The 22,814-nt window shown below is 40.9% G+C and overlaps 2 protein-coding genes across 2 annotated transcripts in view; both read left to right on the top strand.

The window, feature by feature from the left end:
* The window catches only part of LOC123594987 (phosphatidylinositol-binding clathrin assembly protein-like), a 47,944-nt gene extending 45,250 nt beyond the window's left edge, over positions 1-2,694 (top strand). The window contains exons 14-15 of the mRNA XM_045472103.1: positions 1,575-1,686; positions 2,562-2,694. Of these exons, the coding sequence (XP_045328059.1) occupies positions 1,575-1,658 (84 nt within the window). The 3' untranslated portion in view covers positions 1,659-1,686; positions 2,562-2,694. The remainder of the gene's footprint in view (positions 1-1,574; positions 1,687-2,561) is intronic.
* A 3,484-nt stretch (positions 2,695-6,178) lies between these two features.
* The window catches only part of VBP1 (VHL binding protein 1), a 31,971-nt gene continuing 15,335 nt past the window's right edge, over positions 6,179-22,814 (top strand). Inside the window, exons 1-2 of the mRNA XM_045472106.1 lie at positions 6,179-6,346; positions 9,874-9,998. Coding sequence (XP_045328062.1) covers positions 6,254-6,346; positions 9,874-9,998 — 218 coding nt within the window. The 5' untranslated portion in view covers positions 6,179-6,253. The remainder of the gene's footprint in view (positions 6,347-9,873; positions 9,999-22,814) is intronic.

Raw genomic sequence — 22,814 nt, forward strand, 5'->3', positions numbered from 1 at the left:
CATGGAAGTGGACCAAGGTCTCAGTCCTTGAGCAAGAGCAATCTTGATGATTTCTAAGCAGCACTGTTTGTAAGACGGGAAGTCATAGCAAGCCCTCTGTTTGGTCCTGCAGAGGCGACAGCCTTGTACCCTGCAGAGAGGTGGGGGCTGCTTCTCAATTGCTGCCATGGGGTTAAGACAACAAGAAAGACAGGAAAACTTAACCGTAACCTTAAAACTTAACCTTATTATCAACTAAAATTCTATTAGTCATTTTTACTTCTCCCCTGTTCACTTCTCCCAATATCCCCCTGGGGATTTTTTAAGATCCAAGAGCAAAACTTCACAATTTTCTCTGTTAAACTTCAGCTTATTCATTTGGGATCCTGTCTCTAGCTTGGAAAGTACACTAATGTTTCTGAGTCTATTTAATATGTTTATTATCCCTTCCAGTATATATGCTATCCACATGTTCAATGAGCATGGCATCTACATTTTCATTGATACCTTAGATACAGATAATCTGGAAGACCAAGGACACAGTCCTGTGCATATCACCAGAAACCTCTCAGCAGGTCAGCACATTAATCATTAGTCTTTAGATATTAGTCATTTCAAGTCTCTAATTTACCCAGTTGTCCTTAACTACAGCTCACATTGCCTCAACTTGTGAGGAAAAAGTGCAATAGATAAAGATAGAGAAGCAGTAGGCTTGGAAAGACTTGCTGAGGAGTTTCACACTATCTGTAGTTAGTGAGGATCCATTTAAGAGATTTAAACAGGGAAGGAAAATGGCCAGAGTCTTATCTTAATGGGCCTGTGAAACCTCCTCATATTTGTCTTTCATTAAATGTCCTTCTTTCATCTTTTGAATATGTTTTAAAATCTGTATACAAATGCCAAATCATAATGTTGTACATTTTAAATATATACAACTTTATTTGTCAGTTATACCTCAACAAAGCTGGGGGAAAAAATCTGAGCTTATCAGGTCACCAGAAAGGTAACACAAACTAGAGAGATGTCAAAACAACTGATGCGCTATCAATTCTTAGCCCCGAATGCCTACCTAGCTCCACTCACCGCCATTACCTGGTGTGCCTGCCTGTTCTTCCCTCATTCCTTTCACCAGGAAAAGTTCTACATATCCTTCACGTTTGACCTTGAAATCATCAAATCAAATCCCATGCCTGTACTAAAGTATTTCATCAAAGATCCATACATATTGTTGTATATCTAACATGTTCCATGTCCACCTTACAGATTTCCCTTCTCTTTCCCATGAGGATTATTGGCCCTGCAATGTAGGAGATCTTATTCTCATAAAGAGTCCTCTGTAGGCCTTATCGGTAGTTCATTCATGCCTCCTTTTCTAGAACTATTCTTGAGGTCTTATTCCTTCACACCATCTCACCAGCAGTTCCTTCACATCTACTTTTCTCTCTGGCAGTTAGCATTCCTTTCAGTTGATGTTCATTAAGTGTCGTATTTACTCTGGAGGGGCTACTTGTGCTCCTGGTACTATCGTAGTGGGAGAGCAATTAAATGGTAATTAAGTTTTCACTTTTTGTTTTCTTTTCCATTTAAATTCATAGGTTCAAACTCCAGTGGGAGCTCCTTACCAAATGGTACCTCAACCCACGAGTTATACGCAACCAGGCTCAGAGACCAGCAAGTAACCCTTCTACTCCATCCACAAGAAATAATGTATGTTTGAACTGTTGTTGCTTAGGGCCTTGGCAGAGATGTACACTCACTGGAGGCTTGGCCAGTGTCAGAAGAGAGTTTTACAATCTACACATCTTTTGTGTACTGTTTGTCTCATAGAAGAAAAATGAATTCTAACATTTTCAGCATTATAAAAAGACACCAAACTGTGCAGACCTCGTCCTCTACAAACTTGTGTTGTTAAACCTCAGCTGGGTTCTGATACTTACCCAGCAGTCCTTTTATTCTTTCATTCAGTAAGCCCAACTGGATCAGTCCTGGACAGGTGGATAAATAACTCAGCCTGGAGATTTCAGGAACAACTTCCCAGAGAAGTGTTCTCTAAGTTGATTGCTAAGATTTAAAAATAGATAGCCTGTCAAGGGAGTGGGGAAAGGATATTCCAGATAAACAGATAAACAGATAGGAAAGCACAAAGCACCATGGGAAATCAAAGGAGGGGATGATTAAGTCAGGGATCAAATGTTCCAGGGTAATGAGTATCAAATGACAGGGAGGATTTCAACTAGTAGATGTATAGATAATAGAAGTTTTGTATCACAGCTAGAGAAAACAGCTTCAGCATAGAAGTGCATGCAAGTGTGGAAATGTGGATGCATGTAGCTGAAGCATATGGGAGACTATCATTGCTTCAGAGTATTATTTTCTAGAATTTTCTTCCTTCAGTCTTTAGGTGATGTATTGGGTCCCCTAGTTCCTGAATATTTGTCTTAGGAGGCCTGACAAACCTTCAAGTATTAGATACTAAGATGGGCCAGAGGTTGGTGTAAAAAATTTGTAATTTATTTTATAACCACAGGGAAAAATATGTAGAAATGATAAAAGACTTACATATCTATCTTTCTTTCATGCAGACACAATCCATGTAGAAGTATCAAAGCACAAAGATTCATATTCAGAGGTGAAAAAAAAGGTGATGATCTCTCTAAAGCCTGAACTGAACCATCCACATCTGCCAAGTAAAGTAAACATTCATTTGAACCATCAGTACTTTTGAGACTCTTCAATTCAATGTTTTAGAGCTGACGCACTCTACTTCTCTTGTTTTAATAGTTATTCTTGAAACTGTATCCTGCAAAATTATCAAAAACTAAAGTTAATATCTTAATTTTCCCTCCCAAATAACACAAGGACCATAGAACACTTTTAAACTGTAAGGCCATTCCCTCCCAACTTACATACTATGGTGGTCCAATATTTTAGACCTGTCCCGTTTTGTTAGCCTCCCAGATAAAAAGTATTCGTATTTATATGAGGCATCTGGCTGGCTCAGCTGGTAGTACATGCAACTCGATCTTGGGGTCATGAATTTGAGCCCTATGTTGAGCATAATTTAAAAAAAAGGGATTAGTATTTACAGAAACAGTTTTTGCTTAGATTTAGCCATGTGTTTACAAATTCTTTGTTCGCTATTCTTTCTTGTAATTATTGTAATTATTTTCGTTTTTTTGAAGTACATCTTTTAGAAGTTCATTTAGTTTAGTTATGCTTGTGATAAACTCAGTTTTGTTTATCTGAAAATCTTTCTTCTTACTCATTATTTTTAAACTAAATTTTATTATTTTTAAGTATGTTTATTTATTTTGAGAGAGACAGAGAAAGAGACAGAGTGCAAGCAAGGGAGAGGCAGAGGGAGAGGGAGAGGGAGAAAGAGAATCCCAAGCAGGCTCTGCACAGGTGGGGCTCAATCCCACGAACCGTGAGATCATGACCCGAGGCCAAGCCAAGTGTCGGATGCTTAACCAACTGAGGTACCCAGGTGCCCCTAAACAAAATTTTATTTTAAAAAATATCTTTAAATGTTTATTTATTTATTTATTTTGAGAGAGAGAGAGAGAGAGCATGGGGGAGGGGCAGAAAGAGAGAGGGAGAGAGAGAGACTTTCAAGCAGGCCCCGTGCTGTCAGCGCAGATTCTGATGCAGGGCTTGATCTTATGAACTGTGAGGTCATGACCTGAGCCAAAACCAAGGGTCAGACCCTTAACCGACGGAGCCACGCAGGTGCTCCCCTAAGCCAAATTTTAAACTAATGTACACATACAAGTTCTACAAGCATGCTTGTATGAATCTTTTTGCAGACAAACATGGATATATCTCCTGGGTAAATATATAGGAGTGGAATGGGTGAGTCATAGAATAGGTGTTTGTCTAAAATTAAAACTGCCAAAAGGTTTTTTTTTTTTAATTTTTAATGTTTATTTTATTTTTGAGAGAGACAGAGTGCAAGTGGGGAGGGGCAGAGAGAGAGAGAGACATACACAAAATCCGAAGCAGGCTCCAGGCTCTGAGCTGTCAGCACAGAGCCCGATGCGAGGCTCAAACTCACGAGCCACGAGATCATGATCTGAGCCGAAGTTGGATGCTCAACTGACTGAGCCACCCGGGTGCCCCAAAACTGCCAAAAGTTTTCCAAAAACAACTGTTCCACTTCTTCCTGCTGCCAATGTATGGAGAAATCCAGGGACTTCAAATTGTAGCCAGAAATTACTGCTGTCAACATTAAAAAAAATTTTTTTTAATGTTTATTTGTTTTTGAGAGAGAGACACACACACACAGAACCCAAAGCAGGCTCCAGGCTCTGAGGTGTCAGCACAGAGCCCCACTTGGGCTCTAACCCATGAACACGAGATCGTTACCTGAGCCAAAGTTGGATGGTTAACCAACTGAGCCATCCAGGCACCCCACAAATGATCCATCCACAAATGAGCCATCCCTCACCCCATGATGAGGGAGAGTGGGGCAAGCTGAGGGCAAAGTACAGGCTAACAGCACCCCACCCCCAGGTGGGGTATGTGTGACATTCCTTAGACACTCCTGGCTACCCAAAAACAAAGGAAAGGGGTTTAAGTGCATGCCATGGTGATGTGGGAAACTAAGGCAAATGAAAAGTTAAGTTCCCTTACTGCCTACAGCCGCTTATTGACAAGTCCTTGAAACCGGCAGAGTGATGTCCCTCTAGGAGCTCAGCTGCCTCTATGATGACACTTTGCTGGGGGCAAAAGAGAATCTTGGCTTAACATTATCCTGACCCACCCCCCAGGAACCTGTAAGTCTACTTTAATGTATAAAGCTTCTTTGGAAACTTCCTTATCTCAACTACCCCAGGATATATGCTGGCAATCATACTTTAAGCTTATGGCTCCCTAATATACATCTGAAGGGTCTCATGACTGAGGTTTTACTAAATGGTAATAAATGGCATTTTCCTAGCAACAGATAGTTCCCCAAGGTCCTGGAAACCTTGCTTCCAAGATTCCTTAGAGACTTATGCTGTCCCTAAGGCCCCCCCCTCCCCCCCGCCACCAACCTGTGGGTATATAAACAGTTACCCATCACGACCCCAGTGCACCTCTTCCTGCCCACAGGTCCTGTCCCCATGCTTTAATAAAATCACCTTTTTGCACCAAAGACATCTTCAAGAATTCTTTCTTGGCTGTCAGCTCTGGACCACCCCACAATCACCCCAAAGCTTTATCAGTTCATTTTTAAGGTTCTTTAGTTTGTCTATAAACTGTGGGTGAAAATATTCCCTGTCACACTGGGCTTGCTGTGATTAAATCACATACTCAGTGACTGGCACATAATTAGCCTTTGATAAATGTTAATCAGTATTATCATTACATATGTATCCCCACTGAGTAGGAGAAACTAACATCCTTTATTCGTCAAGGAGCTGGCTCATGGTAGGGTTTGTGTGAATGGATGGAGCACCGCTTCACTGGAAAGCACTCCAATGTAAGCAAAGGCAGGAAGGAGCAGGGTGGTTAGTTGTTAGAAAGGAGACCAAAGAATAATTACTTAGGTCTGTATAGGGCACTTGCTTTCAAAGGGTTGTGGTGGCGGAGGACATTGGGGAAGGCCTTAGGACTGGAAGCCTCGGAAGAGTTTAGGATTTTGTATGTAGAACATGAAGTTTTGAAAACGTTTGAGTTGGGGTGGCAAGATTGTGATCAAAGGTGGCTTTTGGGAAAGGTTGGTGCAATGGGCTGGGTATTTATTAAAAGCGGGCCAACGGCTCCATACCGAAGCAGGCACAAAACCAGTCCCCTCTGAGGGCCAGGAAGCTCGCTGGGATGGTGGGACCAGAAAGGCACCGAGACCAAGGCTCCCCGATGGCGTCTAGTCCCTGGTTCACCTGGAAGCTGAGAGGGGGATCGAGTCGCTTCAAAGACCATTCTGGAGGGTGCTGCCCGTTTTGGCGCGGTACTGGCGTTCCAGTCGGACCTCTGATTCCAAGGGCCCTCGACTCCTCCCACCCACAAAATCCCCTGTACCCGTCTTTCCCGGAGTCCGCATTGGTTCTTCCCGCAAAGCCGGCATCTCTCTCGCGACACTTTGTCACTTGTCACTCACCTGCTCGCAGCCAATCGGTACCCATAGGTTGGGCACCTCCTCCTCCGAGAGAAGGAGGGGCTACTTCCTGCGCGCCTATGAACGCGCAGATTCACAAGAGTGGGGCGGGCCTGCAGCTGTGAGCGAGCCAATCAGGGGCCACCGGAGGTTGGCGGCTCGAGAGGCGGCTAGTCGCGCGCTCGCTTTCCCAAGATGGCGGCCGCTAAGGACGGTTGTGGATTAGGAGAAGTGGGCGCAGGGAACGGCCGGCGGCTCCACCTGGGGATTCCTGAGGCCGTGTTTGTGGTAAGAGGCACGCTGGTCCTCACGATCTTGGCGTAGGCCCCGCGGGCAACCCCTTCCTTTCTCGCCTCCAGTCCGGCTTTGACTACGGGGGGAGGAGTGGAGGTGATGGACCTGGGGGAGCCCTTCGTCCGCTGTCCCCTCGGCGCCTAGACGCGCTGAACTGTGCCGGGACCCGCCCGGGGAAACGCGGTCGGTGAAGGGAAGGGGGCGCCGGGCGTGAGGCCTGTGGGGCGGGGCGGGGCGGTCTGAGGGGCCGCCCCCCCCGGGTGCCGGTGTTCACCCTCTGCTGCTGGGAAAGGGAAAGGGGGAGGCGGCGAGAAGCCGGAGAGAGACTCAGCCTGCAGGCTGGAGCGACCGGCGGTTTTGGTGACTTAGGGTACAATGAGTAGGCAGAACAGCTGGTGCCCAGGTGTGACAGTAGGAAATTTACCGGTGTGTTGAAGGGGCGCAGTGGCCTGCCGCCTGGCCGGAGTGGAAGGAGACACCGATGGGAAAGTAGCGTGGAGGCCGAGTGCGAAGGCCTCGTGTGTCCTAAGGAATCGAGGCTGTGTGCAGTAGGCACCGGGCTGTCGTTAGAAAGTGTCTACGGAAAGGCACGATGTGGTCATATTTGGTTTTAGGTACGTCATTCTAACGCTGGAAGAGAATTAACGGTGTGGAGTTGAGAGAGGAGGCAGGGAATGCAATTTGGAGGCTTCACAGAACAGGGAGTTCAACGGAAGTCCAACCAGAGAGAAGCAACTAGATGCTTTCAACACTGCTCTTCCATCAGGCTGCTCTAGAAATGGTTTTTGAAAACTGAGTGAGAGAGAACCCGACTGGCCTTCAGCCCAGTAACCTCCGTCTTTCCTCACTCACTTCTGACTGAGCTGCTGTAAAGTCTTAATGAAGTGTTCTCGACCTTTTGGGTTGTACCTATATTGCCGTATCTCCACCTCTTTGTTAATGATATCGTACATCGGTCGATGGACCCAATTTATTCTTTATTTAGACCACTTTTATATACACTCTATTACATCGTTGCATTTGGTGATTCAATTTTGTAGTTGTTTTCTTTTGTTATTATTTTGTACCATTTATTTCTTTCCATTCATTTCCCAACTAATGGTAACAAGAGACAAAATTTGTTGACTGCCAGGCGCTTTCCTGATGCTTTTACAGAACTCTGGGGGGCGAGTATGATTATCATTTCCATTTTGTAGATGATGAAACTGGGGTACTTAAGTAACTTGCCCCAAGTCATAGTGCGTAAGCAGGCGACTGAGGATTTGAACTTGGGCAGTCTGTGGAGCACCAGAGCCACTATTTATACATTCTGCTCTGCCAGTGGGAGGAAAGTGAGGTGGTCATCTTGGCTCAGTGTCATTTCTCCTAGTCCTAGCACAGCGCCTGACACGTAGTATAATCTCATAACTAGACGTTGAATTCAATTTCCACAGTGCCTTGAACACTGCATTCTTGGTCCTCAGCGAGAGGTGACTTCAAAAATCTAATTCCAGAGGATACACTTTATCTGACACTTTATAAAGTCTTATCTTAAAATGCCATTTCCCCCCTAAAACTGCTATGGGTTATTTTTTCTAGACCTTTAACTTTCTACCAGTATGACATAATATATATGCAATCTAATATAATATATAAGCAGCCTAATTTTTATGTATTATTTGAATAACATGTACTGTAGAAAGAACGTTGGCTTCTAAACAGACCAGGGTTTGAATCCTGCCTCGACTTCCCAATTGCTGCCTCATGTTGAGCATATTATTTTACCGCTTTAGCCCCAGTGGCTTTAAGTGTAATAGGGATAACAATGCTTAGTTGCCGTGGGAAGCAATATGTGCTTTCAGTATTCCAAGTAGATGCTGAATATGTATTAATTTCTTTGATGATAGGAGGTAGTATACTGTATTGGTTAAAAGACCTCATCCTTTTCTCCATTCCCACTGGTGCAGTAGTTTGTTTTCTTTGCTGGAATTGTCTCTTTCCCCTTTGCCTAGTGGCTGACCTCTTAACCTCTCAACATCTAGTTCAGATAGGACCTCTCTGTAGTTTTGCTTGAGCACTACCACTACCCCAAGACAGAATGCTTGGCATTTTCATCCGTTCCCTCAGCTGATTGTATTATACACATAGCTAATGTTTGTTGAGCACTTATTACCTGTCATGTATTCTTCTAAGCATTTGACATATGCTAACTCATTTGATCCCCTGTGAGGAAAAGTTATTCTCATTTTACAGATGAGGAAGTTGAGGCAAAGAGAGAGGTTCAGTAGCTTCCCCGAAGTGAACACATCTAGTATGTGGTGAAGCCAGGATTCAAACCAGGCAGGCCCTGTGTTGTAGCCACAATGCTGTGCTGCTACAGTTAATTCTCCTTGCTAGACTCTAAGCTCCTAGTAATGTTTACCATGTGCTAGAAACTTTAATTTAGATCTCTTTCCTGCAGTGACCCTTCTAGGAAGATGTGTCTCCATTTTACATGCAGAGTTCAGCCATTGCCCCCAGCCTCACCTTTTCAGTTTCTTTTGCTGTGTTAGACCGATAATTTTGATGGCCTCATGGTTCACTCCCTTGCTGTGTTTCTCTTTCATTTGCTTCTTGTCTTGCTTTAGCTGAAATATTCCCTTATAGCTAGTAAGCATGGATAAGAGTAATGATCTAGAGATTGCAGAAACCATAAGGTAGTTGAATTTAACGTACAGTGAAGGAAAAACGTTCTTTTAAGTGCTGGAAAGCTCCAGTAGGATTGGCTTAAAGCTTCCATATATTTTCATCTAGTTCTTGATCCTTATTTAATTAACTAGCTTTTCTTTAAGGACCAGGATGTAGTATACGTTTTAAAAAATGCTATTCAGTTTGACTACTTTTTTTTTGCATAATTATTCCTGTTACAAAAGATTGTTCCGTTTGCCTTTCAGGTTTACTTTATTTTGACCAGTTGATACTTAAGGAGGTATTTGTGGCTTGCCTTGGGAACCAAATGACCATATTTAACATGATTTCAGTGGCAGAACTTGTTGAATTAAAAATTTTAGTCGAGGGGCACCTGGCTGGCTCAGTTGGTAGAGCATGTGAGTCTTGGTCTCAGGGTCATGAGTTCAAGCCCCATGTTGGACATGGAGCCTACATTAAAAAAAAACTTAGTCGATAATTTTGGCATACAATCTGAGTTGTTTTGTGGCTGGGGCATGTGACTAGGCAATGTGTTTGTTGGTAATTTTCATTACCGTTTTCATTTCATTACTAGGGCCACCTGGGGGTGCATAAAGCAGGTAAGGTCATCTTTCTTTCCCTATATATAAATAAAAAGAGGAAGGCGGAGGAAGAATAAATTGGATACATAATGTATGTGCGATGTCTGAAATGCTTTTTATAACTACTTTTTTAGTTAAAAACAAGCCTTTGGAGAAAGGAAATACAAGCTTCTTTTTTTTCTTTTATGTTTTAAAGATAAAGTTGAAGCACTCAAAAATCAGCTTAGAGGTATAAATTCTAAAATTTGTCATGTGTTATTTTTGATAATAAAGGAAGATGTGGATTCCTTCATGAAACAGCCTGGGAATGAGACTGCAGATATAGTACTGAAGAAGCTGGATGAACAGTACCAGAAGTATAAGTTTATGGAGCTCAATCTTGCTCAAAAGAAAAGGAGGTAAGTGTAAAAATTTACAAGAGGTTTTTTTTTTCTTTTTGGTTAATCTCGTGTGGCTTAAACTTTTTAAGAATTAAGGTATAATTTACATATAATGAAATGTCCAGGGGTGCCTGGATGGCTCAGTCAGTTAAGCATCTGACTCTTGATTTCAGCTCAGGTCATGATCTTAGGTTGTGAGATCGAGCCCCACTCGGGCTCTGCACTGGGTGTGGAGCCTGCTCAAGATTTTCTCTTTCTCCCTCTACTGCTCACATGCGCGTGCGCTCTCTCTCTCTCTCAAAAAAAAAAGGTCAGATCTTGAATTTTAGTTTGATGAATTTTCACAGATGGATCCACTTCTGTAACCATTGCCCAGATCAATATGTAGAACATTCCTATCACTGTAGGAAGTTCCCTCCTGCCCCTTTCTGGCCAGTCCTGCCCACTCCCAGAGCTGACCACTGTTCTGATTGTTTTCACCATAAATTTGTTTTGTCTGTTTGTGAACTTCATATAAACGAAAGCATGTAGTAACTACTATTTTATGTCAGGATTTTTACACTTCGTATAATGCTTTTAAGAGTCATCCATGGTTTTGTGTGTGTCAGTGGGTTAATTTCTTTTTACTGCTGAATCTTGTTCCATTGTATGTATGTACCACAATTTTTATCTATTTTTTTTCTATGTGATGTGCTATTTATTTTTTAATTTCTATCCAAGTTAGTATATAGTGCAACAGTGATTTCAGGAGTAGATTCCTTAATGCCCCTTACCCATTTAGCCCATCCCCCCGCAGCCCCTCAGGCAACCCTCTGTTTATTCTCCATATTTAAGAGTCTCTTATGTTTTGCCCTCCTCCCTGTTTTTATATTAAATTTGTTTCTCTTCCCTTATGTTCATCTGTTTTGTATCTTAAAGTCCTCATATGAGTGAAGTCATATGATATTTGTCTTTCTCTAATTTCACTTAGCATCATACCCTCCAGTTCCATCCACATAGTTGCAAATGGCAAGATTCCATTCTTTTTGATGGCTGAGTAATACTCCATTGTATCTGTATACCACATCTTCTTTTTATTTATTTATTTATTTTTTAATTTTTTTTTTAACGTTTATTTCTTTTTGAGACAGAGAGAGACAGAGCACGAACAGGGGAGGGGCAGAAAGAGAGGGAGACACAGAATCTGAAACAGGCTCCAGGCTCTGAGCTGTCAGCACAGAGCCCGACGCGGGGCTTGAACTCACGGACCGTGAGATCATGACCTGAGCTGAAGTCCGACGCTTAACCGACCAAGCCACCCAGGCGCCCCTATACCACATCTTCTTTATCCATTCATCCATCAATGGACATTTGGGCTCTTTCCATACTTTGGCTATTGTTCATAGTGCTGCTATAAACATGGGGGTGCATGTGTCCCTTCAAAACAGCATACTTGGATCCCTTGGATAAATACCTAGTAGTACAATTGCTGGGTTGTAGGGTAGTTCTATTTTTAATTGTTTGAGGAACCTCCATACTGTTTCCAGAGGGGCTGTACCAGTTTGCATTCCCACCAGCATTGCAAAAGAGATGCTCTTTCTCTGCATCCTCACCAACATCTGTTGTTGCCTGAGTTGTATCTATCTATTTATCTATCTATCTATCTATCTATCTTTTAAGTTTACATCCCAGTTAGTTAGCATATAGTGCAATAATGATTTCAGAAGTACATTCCAGTAATTCATCCCCTATGTATAACACCCAGTGCTCATCCCAAGGGTCTTCCTTCATGCCCCTTGCCCATTTAGCCCACCTCCAACCCACAACCCCTCCAGCAACCCTCAGTTTGTTCTCCATATTTAAGAGTCCCTTATGTTAATGTGTTTTGTATCGTAAAGTCCTCATATGAGTGAAGTCATATGATATTTGTCTTTCTCTGACTAATTTAGCTTAGCATGATACCCTCTAGTTCCATCCAGTTTTTATCTATTTTTATCTATTTGCCTGCCAATGGACATTTAGGTTGTTTCCCCATTGCGTTTGAAGTCTTTGTGCATGTGTATGTTTTCTTCTTCTGAGTAATTACCTAAGGTTAGAATTGCTGACCTGTAAGTATAATGTTCAATTTTATGAGGAAACTGCCAAAAGTTCTCCAAGGTGGCTATACCACATTTCACTCCCACCAGCAATGTATGGGAGTTCTAATTGTTTCACATCCTTGCCAGTACTTGGTGTTATTAGTCTAAAGATGGTTTTGAAAACATAATAGAATGAATATTGAAGACCTTATTCCAAAGCACCTAGGGTCATAACATCTTAAATCTCTAGTTCATCCTTATTTTTCTGATGAGATGAGAGATGCATAGAGGTTATGATTTTCCTGAAATTTCATAACTAATAGGCATAGGACAAATGGATCCTTGCTTTTACTTGTTTATTTCCCTGTATTTTTATAGTAGCTTATAAAGTCAGTTCACTGTAGTAAATATTTGCGGATATCTGCTGTGCACAAACGCAGCATTCTTCTGTCAGTTAAATATTCATGGAATTCTGACTAGGTGCCAGATCCTGTTTGGGTGAAATCAGGTCCAGTATCTGCTCTCAACAGGGACACAGTCTAGTGGCATGATAGATATGTAAATAAGGTAAGTACAATAAAGTATAACAGTCAAGATACTTCGGTGCAAAGGAATGAGTTAGCAAGGGAGAGGTGTGATCTGGAGCGGGGCAAGGAGGTTCAGGGGAAGCTTCCAAGAAGAGCATATGGCTCTGTAGAATTCTGAAGGCTGGGTATGAGTTTTGGAGGCAGACTAAAGGAAGGAGGGTCACCTGGGCATAAGGTGCCATTTATGTTAAAGTGCAAAAGTTTCTTTAGACATATTTTCTCATTTGATTTTGGTGACAGGGTAGTTTGAATATGGGCTGGGTATTAAATAAGATGAGAAGTTATTGACATGAACAGATAGAGAATGTTAGCAGAAAAAGGCAGGATAGAAAACACCATGGTATGCTCTCATTTTGGAAAAAAATTGTGTATGTACACAAATATTTGGAAGTACACTAATGGTGTATTAACAGTGATAATCTTTGGGTGGTGGGAATATGGAATTTTTAGAAATTTGGTCATCTGTATTGTTAAATTTCTACAATATTCATATGCTGCTTTTTTAAAGTTTATTTTTGAGAGAGAGAGAGAGAGAGAGGTAGCGTGAGTGAGGGAAGGGTAGAGAGCGAGGGAGTGAGAGAGAATCCCAAGTAGACTCTGCGCTGTCAGCATGGAGCCCAATGCAGGGCTCAATCCCACAACTTTGGGATCATGACCTGAGCTGAAACCAAGAGTCGGAGACTTAATGGACTGAGCCACCCAGGTGCCTCTCACATACCGATTTTGTAATAAAGTTTATTTTCATTTTAAAAAGAAGAATAAAGCCATTGGATTTCAGGTCACCCACAGGGAGGTTATAGATAGAGAAGAAAATGGGCCTCAGGATCAAGCCCTGGGAGTGAGGAGGAAATTTGTGTATCAAAGTTATATTGCTAACTCTAGTACTGTGTGGTATAGTAGGGTACTCACTCCAGGTTTATATATGCTCTAGGCCTGAATGTGAGGGATAAAAATTGCAGTGTGCACCTGCAGTCTTCCTAATTAGGTACATTTGGGGTATATCAGTTAACAAAACAGTCCCTGCCCTTGGAGATGTTGCAGTCTAGTGGAATGTAGATAGTAAACACACAGTTCAATAGAATTAATATTTATTGTGCACCTAATATGTGGCATCATCCTAAATACTTAGTATATATCAGTGAACAAAACAGATAAGAATTTGTGTCCTCATGGAGCTGGCATTCCAACCAGAAAACAGAACTAGAGTATACAGTAGGTTAGAAGGCAATAAATGCAAAGGAAATAGAAAATGGAGTAAGAGGGTGTGTGTGTGTTTATGTGTATGATATATGTGTGTGTGTATATATATACATATGTGTATATATATATACACATACATCTATAAAAATTTTTTGAGGGTGTGTGACCTTTTGAAAAAAACTCACAGATGAACCACATAGCCTTGAAATACTGGAAAAAAATAAGAAAACGTCAGGTATTACTGTAAGAATACAGTCTATAATACATATCACATATTATATAAAATACATGTTTATTGACTTTTTATGTTATCAGTAAGGCTTCCAGTCAACAGGCTATTAGTAGTTAAGTTTTTGAGGGAGTCAAAAGTTATATGTGGATTTTTTAAAATATATGTGTTCTTGTTTTTTTTAAGTTTATTTATTTATTTTGAGAGAGACAGAGAAGGAGCATAAGCAGGGGAGGGGCAGAGAGAAGGAGAGACTGAATCCCAAGCAGGCTCTGTGCTATCAGCACAGAAGACTGACTCGGGGCTCAATCCCGCGAACCATGAGATCATGACCTGAGCCAAAATCAATAGTCAGATGCTTAACCAACTGAGCCACCCAGGCACCCCTATACATGGATTTTTGACCGTATGGGGGAATTTTGTCAACTCTGCATTGTCAAAGGTCAACTGTATATTGGATACTAATCCTTTTAAGTTATATGGGTGAGAAATTTTTCTTCCTTTTGTGATTTGTCTTTTTTCTTATGGTTTCTTCTGATGAGTAGTTCTTAATTTAAATGTTTTCGATTAAAATTTCCCTTAATATTTTTTTGTGTCTTGTTTAAGAAATCCTATCCTTATATTTGTGTTTAAAAAGACAAACTTCTATGTTTTCTTATAAAAGTTTTAAAATTTTGCTTTTCACGTTTAACGTCTTAATCTAGAAATTTATGTATGGTGTGTGGTAGGCTTTCAATTTCTTTTTTTAGTCGATATACTGTGGACATAGTATTTGACTCAGCACTATTTAATTGTAATGTTGTGCAGTTTAACAATCTTTTTCCTTACTAGTCAGTGCTTTTTTGTATCCTATTTAAGCAATACTTTCCTATCCCAGGTTCATGAAGATATCCTCTTCATGTTTTATTCTTTAAGTTTTATTGTTTTATCTTTTCACATTTAGATCTTTATAATCCATGGGTTATTCAGAAGTATGTTGCTAAATTTTGAAGCAGTTGTGAAACTTTCTAGCATGTTTCTTTGTCCTCTCTCTTTGTCCTCTCAATACTATAAATTGGTAGTTGGATCTACGGTCTTAATTGTATTCAGGGTTTTTGTGGTTTTTTGACAGTACTGCTTCATAGGTTTGTGTAACGTTTTTCCATTAAGAGGTAGATAGTATCTAGTTGTCTCTTTTTATGATACTCCATGCTGGATCCATTCGTTGTGAGTTGCAAAATGATGTTCTAGTTCAGTTATTTTTAAATTTATTAATAAGCTGGTATACTTCTATAAAGAGAAGCATCCCCTACCTATTATGTGGTAAAGTAGCTGCAGGAGATCAGCTCACTTCCAAGTTGCTTCCCTCGCAGGGGTCACCCCTGTGGTCCCTGCCACCCTCAGTGGCTCTCCGCTACCTTCCAGCTAACAGGGTGTGTGTTTTCTCTGGCTGTTGGGACGGTTACAGGTGGGAGGGCCGGTCTCCCCTCTGAACCTGGGACAATTTGTATCCCTTTTTAAAACCTTTTTAGTCTACATTATCAGGCACATGCAGTTTGAGAATTACTCTGTTTTGGTGAACTTAACCCTATATAAAATAATGCTTATTGTTTCAGGTCTGTTTTGTTGAATGCTTACAGCTGTTCCAGTTTTTTTCGGGTAACATTTTCTTGATGAATCTCTTCTGTCTCTTCATTGTCTACCTGTTTATTATTTCTATTTAAGGGTGTTCCATGGAAACAACATAAGGTTATTGTTTTAAACCTAGCCTTTCTTTTTAGATAAACTAATTTTTCTTTTTGGGTACTTTTGATATCATCATCTCTTTTGTTTTAATTCACTGGAATTTGTGTGTGGCTATCTTTTGTCTTTCTTACCGAGCTGTATGTCTGCTTTCGTTTAGTATGGATATAGGTGTGTGGTTTGCCTTTATCCATAGAGGATTTTGCTTTTGCCAGGAGTGCTTATTGTATACAAGCCTGTTCCTGTTCTGGCACTTAATATGCGAGCTCCCCCACTGAGCTGCTGGGTGGGGGGTGGAGGGCAGGCTTAGGTCTGCAGCCCACAGTGGCACCTGACTCATGATGCTTACTTTTCTGTAGGTCTCACTGCTCAACCCAAAGCCTTTTCCAGTTTTTTACCCTTTAATTTTTTTCTGGAACTTCCCTCACCTCTGATATCAGCTATGCAACAAAAACGATTTTTTTGTGCACGATTGAGTTGTTTTGCAGCAGATGGCTCTATGTAGTAGTTTGCATACTAACCTGTCTTTACATATGCTGTAAATGGTTCCTTGCAGCCTGTCATTTGTCTTTAACTTCACCTTCAGTATAGAAGTTCTTTAGTATTTCGTAATTCTCTTGTGGTAATCTCCTCTCTAACACCTGAATTGTATGCCTTTTATTGTTCTTTAACTGGAAATTTTGTGATTATCATTTTTTTGCATTTTTTTCTGTTAATTTTTTTCTCCTTTTGGGATTCCTGTCAATATAGATGTTGATGCTTCTAATTCTGCCTTCCATTTCTCTATTATTTCCTCTCTTCTGACTTTGGTAATTTGACTTTTGGCGATTAGATGGATGTCCATGAGTTCCTTATTTGAGCCATTACGTTTTATACCTAGTCATTCTGGTTGGTTCTTCTTATAGCTACTTGTTTCTTCTTCATATTACCAATAATCCTTTCTTTGCTCTCTGAGGTATTTTTAAATACTTATTGATAATCTAATCTTTTAGTATTTCATTTTGTTTCATCTGATGGACATTGTTGAATTTAATTGTCTTTTTTTATTGTAGTTGTGTTTATCAGATTATCATTTCTTTTCCCCATCAGCTCACATTCCCTCAGGGATACCAGTTACTTTGGCCAGTCATGGAGTAATGTGGAGGTGGGAGTAATTTAAGCCCCTCCTGGTGAGTAGGGGTAGGAAGAATGCTGTTAGTGTTATAGTCTAGGACACCACCATTGGACAAATGTCCCTTCTCCCCAGCCAGGTGACTTGGTCTCTGAGGATTCTTTTAGTTCCTCCATCCTTGGCTGTCTTTGGTGTCATCACTCCTGGGAGTAGGATGAGCACTGGGTGTTGTATGGAAACCAATTTGACAATAAATTTCATATATTAAAAAAATAAATAAAAAAAAATATTACGTGTTATACATAAATTATGGAGCATATATAAATCAATCAGCTGCAGCCCCAGGCAACTTAGGAACCTCATCACCCCTCCCCAGTCTGCTCCATCCCAAGAGATAGCAGCTCTCCTGAACCATATGCTTACAGCCCCTTTTTCTCTTTTTCAAGAGTTTCATCACATTTACGTACATCCCCAAATAATATATTCTTTGCAGGTTTCTTGGCTTAATACAATCTCGTGTTATATGTGGTTTTCTTGGGTTTGCTTTTTTAACTCAGTTAGGTTCCTAAGACTTGTTCATTCATTTTCAGCTGTGTAACATTAAATTCTGAATATAGCACATCTTCTTTTTTTTTTTTTTAATATATGAAATTTATTGTCAAATTGGTTTCCATACAACACCCAGTGCTCATCCCAAAAGGTGCCCTCCTCAATACCCACCACCCACCCTCCCCTCCCTCCCACCCCCCATCAACCCCCAGTTTGTTCTCAGTTTTTAACAGTCTCTTATGCTTTGGCTCTCTCCCACTCTAACCTCTTTTTTTTTTTCTTTTTTCCTCCCCTCCCCCATGGGTTCCTGTCAAGTTTCTCAGGATCCACATAAGAGTGAAACCATATGGTATCTGTCTTTCTCTGTATGGCTTATTTCACTTAGCATCACACTCTCCAGTTCCATCCACGTTGCTACAAAAGGCCATATTTCATTTTTTCTCATTGCCACGTAGTATTCCATTGTGTATATAAACCACAATTTCTTTATCCATTCATCAGTTGATGGACATTTAGGCTCTTTCCATAATTTGGCTATTGTTGAGAGTGCTGCTATGAACATTGGGGTACAAGTGCCCCTATGCATCAGTACTCCGGTATCCCTTGGATAAATTCCTAGCAGTGCTATTGCTGTGTCATAGGGTAGGTCTAATTTTAATTTTCTGAGGAACCTCCACACTGTTTTCCAGAGCGGCTGCACCAATTTGCATTCCCACCAACAGTGCAAGAGGGTTCCCGTTTCTCCACATCCTCTCCAGCATCTAGAGTCTCCTGATTTGTTCATTTTGGCCACTCTGACTGGCGTGAGGTGATACCTGAGTGTGGTTTTGATTTGTATTTCCCTGATAAGGAGCGACGCTGAACATCTTTTCATGTGCCTGTTGGCCATCCGGATGTCTTCTTTAGAGAAGTGTCTATTCATGTTTTCTGCCCATTTCTTCACTGGGTTGTTTGTTTTTCGGGTGTGGAGTTTGGTGAGCTCTTTATAGATTTTGGATACTAGCCCTTTGTCCGATATGTCATTTGCAAATATCTTTTCCCATTCCGTTGGTTGCCTTTTAGTTTTGTTGGTTGTTTCCATTGCTGTGCAGAAGCTTTTTATCTTCATAAGGTCCCAGTAATTCACTTTTGCTTTTAATTCCCTTGCCTTTGGGGATGTGTCGAGTAAGAGATTGCTACAGCTGAGGTCAGAGAGGTCTTTTCCTGCTTTTTCCTCTAAGGTTTTGATGGTTTCCTGTCTCACATTCAGGTCCTTTATCCATTTTGAGTTTATTTTTGTGAATGGTGTGAGAAAGTGGTCTAGTTTCAACCTTCTGCATGTTGCTGTCCAGTTCTCCCAGCACCATTTGTTAAAGAGGCTGTCTTTTTTCCATTGGATGTTCTTTCCTGCTTTGTCAAAGATGAGTTGGCCATACGTTTGTGGGCCTAGTTCTGGGGTTTCTATTCTATTCCATTGGTCTATGTGTCTGTTTTTGTGCCAATACCATGCTGTCTTGAGGATGACAGCTTTGTAGTAGAGGCTAAAGTCTGGGATTGTGATGCCTCCTGCTTTGGTCTTCTTCTTCAAAATTCCTTTTGTGGTTCCATATGAATTTTAGGATTGCTTGTTCTAGTTTCGAGAAGAATGCTGGTGCAATTTTGATTGGGATTGCATTGAATGTGTAGATAGCTTTGGGTAGTATTGACATTTTGACAATATTTACTTTTCCAATCCATGAGCAGGGAATGTCTTTCCATTTCTTTAAATCTTCTTCAATTTCCTTCATAAACTTTCTATAGTTTTCAGCATACAGATCCTTTACATCTTTGGTTAGATTTATTCCTAGGTATTTTATGCTTCTTGGTGCAATTGTGAATGGGATCAGTTTCTTTATTTGTCTTTCTGTTGCTTCATTGTTAGTGTATAAGAATGCAACTGATTTCTGTACATTGATTTTGTATCCTGCAACTTTGCTGAATTCATGTATCAATTCTAGCAGACTTTTGGTGGAGCCTATCGGATTTTCCATGTATAATATCATGTCATCTGCAAAAAGCGAAAGCTTGACTTCATCTTTGCCAATTTTGATGCCTTTGATTTCCTTTTGTTGTCTGATTGCTGATGCTAGAACTTCCAGCACTATGTTAAACAACAGCGGTTAGAGTGGGCATCCCTGTCGTGTTCCTGATCTCAGGGAAAAAGCTCTCAGTTTTTCCCCATTGAGGATGATGTTAGCTGTGGGCTTTTCATAAATGGCTTTTATGATCTTTAAGTATGTTCCTTCTATCCCGACTCTCTCAAGGGTTTTTATTAAGAAAGGGTGCTGGATTTTGTCAAAGGCCTTTTCTGCATCGATTGACAGGATCATATGGTTCTTCTCTTTTTTTTTGTTAATGTGATGTATCACGTTGATTGATTTGGGAATGTTGAACCAGTCCTGCATCCCAGGAATGAATCCCACTTGATCATGGTGGATAATTCTTTTTATATGCCGTTGAATTCGATTTGCTAGTATCTTATTGAGAATTTTTGCATCCATATTCATCAGGGATATTGGCCGGTAGTTCTCTTTTTTTACTGGGTCTCTGTCTGGTTTAGGGATCAAAGTAATACTGGCTTCATAGAATGAGTCTGGAAGTTTTCCTTCCCTTTCTATTTCTTGGAATAGCTTGAGAAGGATAGGTATTATCTCTGCTTTAAACGTCTGGTAGAACTCCCCTGGGAAGCCATCTGGTCCTGGACTCTTATTTGTTGGGAGATTTTTGATAACCGAGTCAATTTCTTCGCTGGTTATGGGTCTGTTCAAGCTTTCTATTTCCTCCTGATTGAGTTTTGGAAGAGTGTGGGTGTTCAGGAATTTGTCCATTTCTTCCAGGTTGTCCAATTTGTTGGCATATAATTTTTCATAGTATTCCCTGATAATTGTTTGTATCTCTGAGGGATTGGTTGTAATAATTCCATTTTCATTCATGATTTTATCTATTTGGGTCCTCTCCCTTTTCTTTTTGAGAAGCCTGGCTAGAGGTTTGTCAATTTTGTTTATTTTTTCAAAAAACCAACTCTTGGTTTCGTTGATCTGCTCTACAGTTTTTTTAGACTCTATATTGTTTATTTCTGCTCTGATCTTTATTATTTGTCTTCTTCTGCTGGGTTTGGGGTGTCTTTGCTGCTCTGCTTCTATTTCCTTTAGGTGTGCTGTTAGATTTTGTATTTGGGATTTTTCTTGTTTCTTGAGATAGGCCTGGATTGCAATGTATTTTCCTCTCAGGACTGCCTTCGCTGCGTCCCAAAGCGTTTGGATTGTTGTATTTTCATTTTCGTTTGTTTCCATATATTTTTTAATTTCTTCTCTAATTGCCTGGTTGACCCACTCATTCGTTAGTAGGGTGTTCTTTAACCTCCGTGCTCTTGGAGGTTTTCCAGACTTTTTCTGTGGTTGATTTCAAGCTTCATAGCATTGTGGTCTGAAAGTATGCATGGTATAATTTCAATTCTGGTAAACTTATGAAGGGCTGTTTTGTGACCCAGTATATGATCTATCTTGGAGAATGTTCCATGTGCACTCGAGAAGAAAGTATATTCCGTTGCTTTGGGATGCAGAGTTCTAAATATATCTGTCAAGTCCATCTGATCCAATGTCTCATTCAGGGCCCTTGTTTCTTTATTGACCGAGTGTCTAGATGATCTATCCATTTCTGTAAGTGGGGTGTTAAAGTCCCCTGCAATTACCACATTCTTATCAATAAGGTTGCTTATGTTTATGAGTAGTTGTTTTATATATTTGGGGGCTCCGGTATTCGGCGCATAGACATTTATAATTGTTAGCTCTTCCTCGTGAATAGACCCTGTAACTATTATATAATGTCCTTCTTCATCTCTTGTTACAGCCTTTAATTTAAAGTCTAGTTTGTCTGATATAAGTATGGCTACTCCAGCTTTCTTTTGGCTTCCAGTAGCATGATAAATAGTTCTCCATCCCCTCACTCTCAATCTAAAGGTGTCCTCAGGTCTAAAATGAGTCTCTTGTAGACAGCAAATAGATGGGTCTTGTTTTTTTATCCATTCTGATACCCTATGTCTTTTGGTTGGCGCATTTAATCCATTTACATTCAGTGTTATTATAGAAAGATACGGGTTTAGAGTCATTGTGATGTCTGTATGTTTTATGCTTGTAGTGATGTCTCTGGTACTTTGTCTCACAGGGTCCCCCTTAGGATCTCTTGTAGGGCTGGTTTAGTGGTGACAAATTCCTTCAGTTTTTGTTTGTTTGGGAAGACCTTTATCTCTCCTTCTATTCTAAATGACAGACTTGCTGGATAAAGGATTCTCGGCTGCATATTTTTTCTGTCTAGCACACTGAAAATCTCGTGCCAATTCTTTCTGGCCTGCCAAGTTTCAAAAGAGAGATCAGTCACGAGTCTTATAGGTCTCCCTTTATATGTGAGGGCACGTTTACCCCTTGCTGCTTTCAGAATTTTCTCTTTATCCTTGTATTTTGCCAGTTTCACTATGATATGTCGTGCAGAAGATCGATTCAAGTTACGTCTGAAGGGAGTTCTCTGTGCCTCTTGGATTTCAATGCCTTTTTCCTTCCCCAGTTCAGGGAAGTTCTCAGCTATTATTTCTTCAAGTACCCCTTCAGCACCTTTCCCTCTCTCTTCCTCCTCTGGGATACCAATTATGCGTATATTATTTCTTTTTAGCGTATCACTTAGTTCTCTAATTTTCCCCTCATACTCCTGGATTTTTTTATCTCTCTTTTTCTCAGCTTCCTCTTTTTCCATAACTTTATCTTCTAGTTCACCTATTCTCTCCTCTGCCTCTTCAATCTGAGCCGTGGTGGTTTCCATTTTGTTTTGCATTTCATTTAAAGCGTTTTTCAGCTCCTCGTGACTGTTCCTTAGTCCCTTGATCTCTGTAGCAAGAGATTCTCTGCTGTCCTCTATACTGTTTTCAAGCCCAGCGATTAATTTTATGACTATTCTTCTAAATTCACTTTCTGTTATATTATTTAAATCCTTTTTGATCAGCTCATTAGCTGTTGTTATTTCCTGGAGATTCTTCGGAGGGGAATTCTTCCGCTTGGTCAGTTTGGATAGTCCCTGGCGTGGTGAGGACCTGCAGGGCACTTCCCCTGTACTGTGGTGTATAACTGGAGTTGGTGGGCGGGGCCGCAGTCCGACCTGATGTCTGCCCCCGGCCCACCGCTGGGGCCACAGTCCGACTGGTGTGTGCCTTCTCTTCCCCTCTCCTAGGGGCGGGATTCACTGTGGGGTGGCGTGGCCCGTCTGGGCTACTTGCACACTGCCAGGCTTGTGATGCTGGGGATCTGGCGTATTAGCTGGGGTGGGTAGGCAAGGTGCACGGGGGCAGGAGGGGCAGGCTTAGCTCGCTTCTCC

The sequence above is a fragment of the Leopardus geoffroyi genome, chromosome X, assembly GCF_018350155.1.
Source record: "Leopardus geoffroyi isolate Oge1 chromosome X, O.geoffroyi_Oge1_pat1.0, whole genome shotgun sequence".
Lineage (NCBI taxonomy): Eukaryota > Metazoa > Chordata > Mammalia > Carnivora > Felidae > Leopardus > Leopardus geoffroyi.